A 12,425-nucleotide genomic window follows, 5' to 3' on the forward strand; every position below is an offset into this window, starting at 1 on the left:
GCAACCTAAGGAACGGGAGCGACCGGGGCGTGGCACAGCAGTTTGCGCAGGGAAGGCACCTCTTCGAAGGAAGAGTACTCCACTGGTCAAGCACCGGGCACTGTTCTGTGACCATCTGCATGGGTCAAGGGCACTCATCCTACCTGACCCTCAAGGCAGAAATGTGGGCACTTGTTTGAGAGCAAAGGCTGCAGCTCGGGCTGGGGGCCTGCATCATCCACCCCAGCAGTGGCCAATGCCTCAACCCAGATGGAGCTGCTGAAGGGAAAGGCTGCAGTGCAGACCTCAGAGTGGAGGAGGTGACTAGACCCTTCTCCTGGGGTAGGTATAAGCAGCACAACTGCTTGCAAAAGGTGTGGCCAGGTGGAGGGCCTCCTGCAGCAGGTGTCTGAGTTACAGGAAGTGGTGAGGAGGTTGCATAGCATCAGGGAGGCCGAGAAGGAGATAGATAGCTGGTTCCAAACGCAGTCTGCAGTGGATCAACAGCCCATGGCCAAACAGTCAAAAACTCCCACTCTGGCACACACAAAAGGGAGAGGGGCCAGTAATATGGAAGACTGGAAGCTTGTGTTGGCAAGGACCAGCAGGAGGAAGAGACTTCCCCTGAAGCCTGAGGTGCCCTTGCAGAACTGCTTCACAGCTCTGCGGAGTGAAGAGAAAAGATGCATTGCATCAGATGAGGCACTGGAGCTGAGTAAGGCAACCCGATCTGCTCCCCATATAACAACTAGCACAACTAAGAAAAGGCGATGGGTGACAGTAGCAGGTGACTCGCTTCTGAGAGATACAGAGGCACCCATTTGCCAGTCCTCCTGGTCAAAGGGAAGGGGGTTGATAGGGCCAATCGAATCTGGCTAATCAACAAATGGTTACAGGACTGGTGCCACAGACAGGGTTTTGGCTTCTTAGACCATGGGACTTGCTTTGAGAAACCAGGTCCACTGGGGCCTGATAGGGTCCCCTTGTCCATAGAGAAGGGGAAGAACATATTTGGTCAGAGGCTCGTCAAGCTCGCGAAGAGGGCTTTAAACTAGAGTTGCCGGGGGAGGGGAACCTCAATCCATCCCACTCCTACCAGTATGATGCCAATGCCAGTAATAGATGCCCCAGAGACTGAAGAAGGGTCACAGGTCAGCGGGAGGGCACCTGGAGTGCAGCACAAAGGAATTCCAGCCACTCCAGCCAGTAAGTCAATTTCATCAGGGGCCCCACTTAAAGGCTTCTATGCAAATGCACGTGGCATAGGGAATAAACAGGAGGAGTTGGCTATGATCTTATTGGCATCACAGAGATGTGGTGGGATGGCTCCTATGAGTGGAGTGTTGGAATGGAAGGATACAGGCTCTTTAGGAAGGACAGGCAGGGAAGATGAGGCGGGGGTGTTGCCCTCTATGTCAAGGACCAGAATGGAGTGCATGGAGCTCTGCCTGGGGATGGATGAGGAGCCAACTGAGAGCTTATGGGTCAGGATTAAAGGGAGGGCGGGGACAGGTGATGTTACAGTGGGGGTCTGCTACAGGCCACCCGACCAGGAAGACTGAGCGGATGAGGCCCTCTATAGACAGATAGGAACAGCCTCACGTTCACAAGCCCTGGTCTTCATGGGGGACTTCAACCATCATGATATCTGTTGGAGGGACAACACAGCAGGACATAAGGAGTCCAGGAGGTTCCTGGAATGCGTCAATGATAACTTCCTTCTCCAAGTGATAGAAGAGCCAATGAGGAGGGGTGCTATGCTGGACCTTGTTCTCACCAACAAGGAGGGGCTGGTGGGGAACGTGAAGCTCAAGGGCAGCCTTGGCTGCAGTGACCATGAAATTGTGGAGTTCAAGATGCTTAGGGCAGCGAGGAGGGCACACAGTAAGCTCACTACCCTGGACGTCAGGAGAGCAGACTTTGGCCTCTTGAGGGATCTGCTTGGTGGAGTACCATGGGACAAAGCCCTGGAGGGAAGAGGGGCCCAAGAAAGCTGGTTAATATTCAAGGATCACCTCCTCCAAGCTCAGGAGCAATGCGTCCCAAAAAAGAAGTCAGGCAAAAAAGCCAGCAGGACTGCATGGATGAACAAGGAGCTCCTGGACAAGCTCAAACAGAAAAAGGAAGCCTACAGAGAGTGGAAGCAAGGACAGGTAGCCTGGGAGGAATACAGAGAAATTGTCTGAGCAGCCAGAGATGAGGTTAGGAAAGCTAAAGCCCAGATAGAATTAAATCTGTCTAGGGACGTCAAGGGGTTGCCTTCTATAGAAAGCCTTCTATATGTATGTCATTGATAAAAGGAAAACTAGGGAAGATGTGGGCCCTCTCCAGAAGGAAACACGAGACCTGGTCACCTGTGACATGGACAAGGCTGAGGTACTCAATGACTTTTTCACCTCGGTCTTCACCAGCAAATGCTCTATCCACACTGCCCAAGTTGCAGAAAGCAAAGGCAGCGATGGGGAGAATGAGGAACCGCCTACTGTAGGAGAAGACCAGGTTCGAGACCATCTAAGGAACTTGAAGGTGCACAAATCTGTGGGACCTGATGAGATACATGCGCAGGTCCTGAGGGAACTGCTGGATGAAGTTGCCAAGCCACTATCCATCATATTTGAGAAGTCATGGCAGTCTGGTGAAGTTCCCAGTGACTGGAAAAGGGGAAAAATAACTCCCATTTTTAAAAAGGGGGAAAAGGAAGACCCAGGGAACTAACATGGCTTCATTAAGGGCAAACTGTGCCTGACAAATTTGGTGTCCTTCTACAGTGGCATGACAGCATTTGTGGCTAAGAGCAACTGACATCATCTACCTGGACTTGTGCAAAGCATTTGACACTGTCCTACATGACAACCTTGTCTCTAATTTGGAGGGACATGGATTTGACAGGTGGATCACTCGGTGCATAAGTAATTGGCTGGATGGTCACACTCAAGGAGTTGTGGTCAACGGCTTGACGTCCAATGGCAACCAGTGATGAGTGGAGTTTCTCAGGGGTTTGTATTGGGACCAGTACTGTTTAACATCTTTGTTGGCAACACGGACAGTGGGATTGAGTGCACCCTCAACAAGTTTGCTGACGACACCAAGCTTTGTGGTGCAGTTGACATGCTGGAGGGAAGGGATGCCATCCAGAGGGACCTGGACAGGCTTGAGAGGTGGGCCCATGGAAACCTCATGAAGAACACGGCCAAGTGCAAAGTCCTGCACGTGGGTTAGGGCAATCCCCAGTATCAATACAGGCTGGATGATGAAGGGATTAAAAGAAGCCCTGCCAAGAAGGACTTGGGGGTACTGGTTGATGAGAAGCTCAACATGACCTGGCTATGTGCGCTCGCAGCCCAGAAAGCCAACAGCATCCTGGGCTGCATCAAAAGAAGCATGGTCAGCAGGTCGAGGGAGGTGATTCTGCCCCTCTGCTCCAGTCTGGTGAGACCCCACCTGGAGTACTGTGTCCAGCTCTGGAGCCCTCAGCACAAGAAGGACATGGACCTGTTGGAGTGGGTCCAGAGGAGGGCCACGAATATGATCAGAGGGCTGGAGCACCTCTCCTATGAGGACAGGCTGAGAGAGTTGGGGTTGTTCAGCCTGGAGAAGAGAAGGCTCCAGGGAGACCTTGTTGTGGCCTTCCAGTGTCTGAAGGGGGCCTACAGGAAGGATGTGGAGGGACTCTTTATGAGGGAGTGTAGCAATAGGACGAAGGGGTAACAGTTTTAAAGTGAAAGAAGGTAGATTTAGATTAGATATTAGGAAGAAAATTTTTACAATGAGGATGGTGAGATGCTGTAAAAGGTTGCCCAGAGAAGTTCTGGATGCCCCTTCCCTGGAAATATTCATGGCTATGTTAGATGGGGCTTTGAGTAACCTGGTCTAGCGGGAGGTGTCCCTGCCCATGACAGGGGGGTTGTAAATAGATGATCTTTAAGGTCCCTTCCAACTCTAACCATTCTATGATTCTATGATTAAATAGCATTGTTCCCAGTACGGACCATTAAAGAACACCCATCGTTACTGGTTTCCACTTGCACATTGAGCCATTGACTGTAACTCTTTGGACGTGGCCATCCAGCCAATTCCTTACCCATCTAACAGTCCACCCATCACACCCATATCTCTCCAATTTAGTGACCAGAACGTTGTGGAGGACTGTGTGTGAGCCGATGCAGGCAGGACGCAGGAACAACCACAAACCACAGATGGAAAGCAAAGAACAAATTTAATCTCAGTACCTCACAGACCAGGGAATCTCTGAAGCAACATCCGGGCAGAGGCACACAAGCAGGGACTGTGGCGCGAGAGAGAGTTCTTGTTAGCAAGAGTCCTTGGCAGTGATAGAGTCCTTGTTAGCAAGAGCAGGCATGGACTCCCTGTTCTCGCTGCTATTTAAAGGGTTCAAACAGGCATAGTTTTCCCACTGTGCCTTGATCTTCTTCAACAACAGGCCAGGATTCTCAAGCGGCTAGATAAGGTGTCCCTGAGCCCATCACAGACTTATGTCATCTAAGTGCAAGTGTTTTTCTTGCAAGCACCCGAGACTGAATAACAATTAGTGTGATATATGTGTTTTCCAGCACCCAGGTGCGAGTCCCTTGAGTGTATTTACAATCCTCCTCGCCGATCTTCCGTTGCTTTCCCACATTCCACCCCCTCGCTCAAGAGACCGCTTCTGCTGGGGTTCATTTAGGCTTGCGGGGTATAACACAGAATAATTTACAAAGGCATGCAATAAACATATATATGGGAAAAGGAATAAACATATCTCTACAATAATGCTTTGAATCAGGTGTCCCATTCCTCTTGTCAGGGGATTAAACGACTCAGCCAGGCAGGCACCACCAATAGTTTGGTTCATTTGGTGTGTTAAGTCCCAGAGAATGTTGAATGTTGTGCTCCATGCTGGCTGCTTCATCAGTTATGTTGAGGCAACACATGCCTTCACAGTTGAAGTGGCATTTCTGGTGTCGGGGGAGGAAATAGTCTACCTTCAGTTATTATTGTAATATTCATTGGCATACAGCCGTTACCTACTCAGAAAAGATAGCAACGAAAGACATTAATATAAAAAAATCACTTAGCATAGTACCATTCTATAATACAGCTGCTGGGGTTGATGCACCACTGAAAACAAGTTATCTAAATATCTGCAGCTGTTGATCTTCCCTTAATATAAAAGGCAAATGAGTTAGTTACAGTAGAGGCTAACCACATCCAAGTATTTATGTGTTGATTTTGCAGAGATATATCCAGGGTGTGTACTTTTAGTACCAGATTATAAAGCACGGCGAGCCAACCTGTGATAGGGGAGGAATACAGGAGTGTCATCACCTTCCAGTAATACATACGCTGTTGCTCCAGCTCCTTCAGCCAATATTACCCCAGGTTTGACGACCTGATGCAGGGTAACTGCCCACACAGATTGGGGAGCTGTGGCTTGTGCTTTTTCAGATTGGACTTCAATTCGATACTGGGCTCACGATACCAATAACACCTTTCCAATGCTATCTCCTCTAGATAAGGCACAGGTACTTGTTGAGGACACCTGAAATACAAGAACTCGAGAATCTGATATTAACAAAGGATGTAAAGTAAGAGGAGAAGTTGGGTTATGATGTATAGGGGAACCTTGTAATGCTTTGGACCAAAATCCTACAGGTTCTTTCTGATTTTTCATCCCAGTCATCTGCCACAATCACGAGACTGTATCGCCTGGAATTGTTACTTCTAATTCAAAAGGGTATCCTTGCTTAGGAGTGTATAATTGTGCATGCTCAATCAAAGCATTTTTGCAGTCATCAAAGGCTCCTTGTTGCTGCCTGGTCCCCTGCCAGACAACTTTCTTCCTAGTTAATTTCTGCAGAAGGCACATTAATATCACTAAATGTGGGATAAAAGTCCTCCAATACCCTAAAAGCCCCAAAAAAATCTGTAACTGTTTTACTGTGATTGGTAAAAGAAATCGCTGGACTGTTTGCTGTACCTGATTTGCTATTTCTCTAATCTGTCCATGCCAAACTATTCCCCAAAATTGTACAGTAGCACTAGGGCCCTATATTTTCTTTGGATTAAGTGCCCGGCCTCAGTCCTGCAAATGCGCTTTCAGCAATTCGGCAGCTGCTTCACTTTCTTGTTGTGACTCTGCCATAATCAATAGATCATCAATATAATAGTAAACAGTAACGGTACCTGACCATACTGCTAAATCAGCTGCTATCATTAGGTGGCAAATGGAGGGACTGTGTGTGTATCCCTGAGGCAATACTTGTAAAGTATATTGCTTTTGTTCCCGGGTCACATCTTGCATTGAGGTGTCAGGCAGGGCGGAGGGGGGGCGCAGAGTTGGTGGTGGGGCTGGGGGCAGTCGGCTTTTTTGCATAAATGCTAACTTTTGCCACCAGGGAAACATTTCTGATGTTGTGATCCCATCTCTTTCTGATTGTGGAATACCAGCTTGTACAAAATCATTCCGCTTTTGTTTCCTTCTCACCCATGCTGTAACTGCTTTCTGTTTTGTCGGCTTTCCTTTATTGACCACCCACACAGATGGTCCCGAAATCACAGCCTGAGTTTCCCTCAAGGTATTTCCTAGGGCACCTACAGTACCCATAGCATTTGTCACTGCTGGTATAATCAAGGGATTTAGTGAGGCAGGCACTCCTCTCAAAAACTGCATTTCGATACTTCTCGTCACTGCTACAGTGTCCGGATTGCATCCTGTACCCAACACATGAGCCATCCCCATCTGCCGCACCAAATTAATACCTTTCTTGGTTGCACACCAGTTTCCAAGGGACAACACTAATTCAACCAGTTCTGTATATGCTGTTAAAACTGCTGCACACAACCACTGATACAACGTAGGTGCAATAATGTCTTGCCCGTCAGGACCTCTGACATTTTGCAGCTGAGCATCTCCTCGTATCTGATCACGAATGGGGACAGGGCTTAATAAATCTTTTTCACTCTCTGATAAATGGATAGATGCAGCTCCACTATCCCAAGCTGGCAGGATCCATGCCAGTATACCTTCCCCACTCTTTTGCTGATAAATCTCTCAAAATTCCCTTAACTCTTTCGGAGTGTCAGTACGCGCGATCTGCACTCCCCTGTCTGCTCGTTCCTGCTCCCCCCTCATTTGAATGAGGGGTCGTGCTACCACCACCTCACTGCTTTTTAAGTCCACATCAAATTCAAACTCAGTCTCAGAGTCAGAGGGTTCACTCCAAATATTTACATCCCATTCCTCGGGATCCCATGACCATTTTGTGGTGAGAGCACGAATTTGGGAAATTGAAAGCTTACTTTTCCCATATTTCTCCCTTTGTTCATTAACAATACCCGCTACCAACCGGTCTACATTATCTTGCAGCTCATGGCACCACTCTGCTTGAACAGTAATTACTTCTTGCGCGATCTCCTTTGCATCCTGTAAACTCCTGTATTCCTTTTCCAACTCTCTCACTTTACTATGTAATGCAACGACTTCACAATTAAGAGCTCCAAGTCCAGTAGCTAACAGCCAGCCTAATTTCCCTGCTGATTCACATGAAGAACGCGATGCTGTTTTCCACAGCAACTGACGCATAGCCGTTTCAATTGCCTGGGGGGTAATCACTGCTCCGTCATCTAATTCAGGCCATGCCTGTGGCGGAGTCAGTTGAGCCAGAAAAGCAGCAACAGGAGTCCAGTATTCAGTACTGGGCCATCCTGAAATATAGGAAGACATCTCAGTTTCCCCCCCAGCCCACCATTTTTTCCTCAGCCATGGCATGGTTGTTCCTGGAGCTGCTGACTATGCCAAATGTGTGAGCCGATGCAGGCAGGACGCAGGAACAACCACACACCATGGACGGAAAGCAAAGAACAAATTTAATCTCGATACCTCACTGTTGTGGTTTTGGCTGTATTGGCCAAGCAGAACAACAGATGGCCCTCCCCCACCTCTCTCCTCAGAGAGGAGAGGAAGAGATAAGGAGATTTACGAGTTCAGAAAAAAGAACTAAACTACTTTAATGAAAATAATAATAAATAAGAAAATAGTAAATAATAATAGAATAATAAAAATTAAAGAAAAAAGTATACAATATACATAAAACCGTATCCAGCTCCCAGGATGACGATCGCGTCACCAGCAGACACAGGGAAAGTCCCAGACTGGAGTCAGCAATGGACAGGAGCTGAATTCTGGAACTAGAGTCAGGAGTGCTCGGATTGGGATCAAAGGCAGACGAACAGACAGGGTCCTCCTCAGATATCAGCCACTGAAGGAAGAGAGAGTTGCCCCTTTGATCCCTCAGCTTTTATACTGAGCGTGATGCAGATGGGATGGAATAGCCTGTTGGTCAGTTTTGGGTCACCTGTCCTGTCTGCTCCTCCCTGCAGGTGGGACCCCTCTATGCTTCTGCGCTTCCGACCCTCTAACGGGGCAAGCAGCGAAGTGAGTTGACCTTGGTTGTTATAGCAATAAGTCTAAGCAAGAGCCTCTGTGCATACCATTCCTTGGTATAATCAGGTCTTATCACTCTGAGAGTGAACAGTTTCTGAACAATATGCTGTTAATTTCAGAGTTTAGTCAGTTAGAAGAGGCCCAGCTAAAAAGTAAAATTACAAATCAGAAAACTGGTTCTGTTTTACCTCAAACCAGGACGCTCACAGACCAGGGAATCTCCGAAGCAACATCCGGGCAGAGGCACACAAGCAGGGGACACAGGCACCGCGGCGCGAGAGAGAGTTCTTGTTAGCAAGAATCCTTGGCAGCGAGAGAGTCCTTGTTAGCAAGTACACGCGCGGACTCCCTGTTCTCGCTGCTATTTAAAGGGTTCAAACAGGCATAGTTTTCCCACTGTGCTTTGATCTTCTTCAACAACAGGCCAGGATTCTCAAGCGGCTAGATAAGGTGTCCCTGAGCCCATCACAGACTTATGTCATCTAAGTGCAAGTGTTTTTCTTGCAAGCACCCAAGCCTGAGTAACAATTAGTGTGATATATGTGTTTCCCAGCACACCGGGTGCAAGTCCCTTGAGTGTATTTACAATCCTCCTCGTCGATCTTCCATTGCTTTCCCACAGACTGTATCAAAGGCCTTGCACAAGTCCAGGTAGGTGATATCTGTAGCTCTTCCCTTGTCCACTGATGCCGTTCTCCATCGTAGAAGGCCACTAGATTAGTCAGGCATGATTTTCCTTGGTGAAGCCATGTTGGCTGTCTCTAATTGCCTCCCTGCCTTCCATATGTTTCGACATGTCTTCCAGGAGGATCTATTACATGATCTCACTGGGCACGGAGATGATGCTGACTGGTCAGTAATGCCCAGGGTCCTCCTTTATACCCTTTTTAAAAATGGGTGTTTGCTTCCCTTTTTCCAGTCACCAGGGACTTCACCTGACTGCCATGACTTTTCAAATATGATGGAGAGTGGCTCGTCAACTCCATCAGCCAAATCCCTCAGGACCCTGTGGTGCATCTCATCAGGTCCCATGGACTTGTGTATGTTCGGGTTCCTCAGGTGGTCTCAAACCTGATCTTCTCCTATAAAGGGAGGGACTTCATTCCCCCAGTCCTTGCCTTCAGGTTCAAGGGCTTGATAGATGTGGGAAGAGAAATTACCACTGAAAACCGAAGCAAAAAAATTGTTGAGTACCTCAGCCTTCTCCATGTTCGTTGTCACCAGTTCTCATGTCTTATTTATCAGGGTGGGTACATTTTCTTTAATATTCCTTTTCTGGCCAACTTACCTGTAAAAGTCCTTCTTATTATTCTTTGCACCCCTTGCCAAATTCAGCTCCAGCTGCACCTTGGCCTTCCTGCCCCCATCCCTACACAGCTGGGCAGCGTCCCTATAGTCTTCCCAGGATGCCTGTCCCTGCTTCCACTGCCTGTGCATTTCCTTCTTGCCCTTTAGTTTGACCAGCAGGTCTCAACTCAGCCATGCTGGTCTCTTGCCTGCCTTTCCTGATTTCTCTTACGCCTGGGGATCAAGAGCTCTTGTGCTGTGTGGAAAGTGTCCTTAAAGGTCTGCCAGCTCTCTTTGGATCCTTTGTCCCTGAGGGCATCTTCCCAGGGGGTCCTATTGATTAATTCCTTGAAGAGGTGGAAGTTTGCTTTCCTAAAATTCAGGATCCTGACTTTACTCTTCACCTGGCCCATAGCCCTCAAGACTCTGAATCCCACTCAGGGCATGATCACTGCAGCCCAGGCTGCCACCAATCTTGACCTCTCTAATTAATTCATCTGTGTTGGTGAGCAAGAGGTCCAGTAACCCTTCTCCTCTGGTTGGTCTTTCCATCACCTGGACTGAGAAATTATCCTTGATGCACACCAAGGGTCTCCTGGACTGCTTACAGCTTGCTGTGCTGCTTTTCCAGCAGATGTCAGGGTGATTGTAGTCCCCCAACAGGATCAGAGCCTGCGAGTGTGATGCTTTTTGTAGTTGAAGTAAGAACGCTTCGTCAACAGGCTCCCCTTGCTTAGGCATCCTTTAGTAAACACCAACCGCGAGGTTTCCTTAGTTGGATTGGCCAACAAAGGAAATTTTAACTCGTAAGCTGTCAACCTGTTCTTTACTAGAGGTAGGAGGATAGAGGTAGGATAGAGAACACCACCTGTGCATCCTTTTAACATTGCTCTGAGGGACAGATAGTCTCTTTTGATGGTTCTAAGTTGCCTTGTCACAGTGTCATTGGACCCTACATGGAATAGTAGGAGCAGATGATAATCTGTAGGATTCACCAGGCTCGGCAGTCTCTCAATGACATTGCAAATGTGAGCTCCTGGTAGGCAGCAAATTTCTCTAGAGAAATTGTCTGGACAGCAAATGGGTGCTTCGGAGCCTCTCAGTAAGGAGTCTCCAATTACTAATACTTTCCATGCTTTTCTGGTGGCACTGGTTCTAATGCAGGTGGATAGTTGGATCAACTTTGCATGGTCAGCTCTTCCTGGATCTTGTCTGTTACTCATGTGCTCTTCGTTCTCCAACCCCAGAGTGTTGTCTCTGTTATGCAGGGGCAATTTAGGGGAAGGTTCTTCCTTCTGCCCTGAGCAAAGACAAGGGTCCAGTCTTATTCATCTTGTGAGTTTCTTATATCAGTCAGCTTGAGGTTGAATTCAGGCTTACCTTCCCCTTGCACAGCAGGTTTACCTTCCCCTTGCACAGCCTTAAGGCCGGACTGTCGCTCAGCCTGGGACAGTGCACAATACTATATATTGATCTCCCACTCACATTCCTGGATACCGCACTGCCTGTTGAGCTCCTCTTGTAATATAGCTACTTGTTTGAGGAGTTCTAGCTGGGCACACTTGCAGCTATGACATCCATCACTGCCTTCAGGTGTTAGGGGGACTTCCAGGTGCTGCAGCTCCATGCAACCTGAGGTCTGGACAGCTATTTCAGTCCTTGGGAGGTCTGTTTGGGTGGAGACAGCATAAGTAGGCTGTAGTGCTTCTGTTTGGGTTTCAGCCTCAACCTTGCAGTGGCAGCAGGTGGACACCTTTTTCTTTTAGCAGGTCACAGTCTCCTTGTAGTTCTCAGAAAAAAAAAGTCCCACTTACTTATAGAATGGTAATTCTTTTGAAAGATATCATCCTTCTAATTCTAATTCCCTGGAGACCTTGAGCTTCTGGGTAGGCTTGCACAGCCACATGTTATTTGGGGTGACCATCAGGGCTGCAACCTAAGCCTGAAGGTGTCCAGAGCAGGGAGCAGCCCAACAACTGACAAGTTTCATGAAAACTGCCAACACCACTCCCAACTGATGCCACACTCTTGGTTGCTAGCACTCTCTAGGGGCCTGTTATATGCGGCTTCCCGGGGTTTGAACTGGCCATGGGGACCGCCAGCACCATCCAACTCTTGCCCGCCCCTCTTGCAAGACCTGTCTCCTGTCGGCCAGTCCCTCCACAGGCATAGCCCAAGGGTGTCAGAAACCCACTCAGATACCCCTGGCAAACTCACAAGTTTCTTCAAACTACATCTCGTTTTATTTCTTTTTAATTATTAATGTTCTTGTTATTAGTCTGTAGAAGCTGCTTGGTGAAGTATTTGGAGGAAAACAACACCTGTCCAACATGTCGGATTGTTATACACCAAAGCCATCCATTACAGTATATTGGGTAAGTAAGTGTGCAGTATGAAGGGAAAAGCACAACTACTTACTCTCTGGACTGTACAAACCTCTCAAATACAGCACAATTTCTCTCTACATTTTTTTTATTTGCTTATCAATATTTTAAATATATATAAAGAATCTTGATTAGAAGATAGAAGATCTATATAAAAGATATTGAATTCTGCTGTGAATTTGCAATTCTTTTGATGCAAATCCTTTTCTCTTGAATCAGACAAACACAATAGACTTTATTGTTTAATTCCTGAGTCAAGTTTAATGAGATTTAGTCACTTCCTGTTTTGCATGCCTGGATCATAGAGGTTGCACATATGGAACATCTACATG

General features: G+C 47.5%; 1 protein-coding gene across 4 annotated transcripts in view; it reads left to right on the forward strand.

The window, feature by feature from the left end:
• Positions 1-12,425, forward strand: part of LOC141735520 (polycomb group RING finger protein 3-like) — a 108,185-nt gene that overhangs the window by 61,960 nt on the left and 33,800 nt on the right. For all 4 annotated transcript variants that reach the window (XM_074568435.1, XM_074568438.1, XM_074568437.1 and 1 more), the window contains one exon: positions 11,988-12,084. In XM_074568435.1, the coding sequence (XP_074424536.1) occupies positions 11,988-12,084 (97 nt within the window). The remainder of the gene's footprint in view (positions 1-11,987; positions 12,085-12,425) is intronic.

Source organism: Larus michahellis, chromosome W (assembly GCF_964199755.1).
Source record: "Larus michahellis chromosome W, bLarMic1.1, whole genome shotgun sequence".
NCBI lineage: Eukaryota > Metazoa > Chordata > Aves > Charadriiformes > Laridae > Larus > Larus michahellis.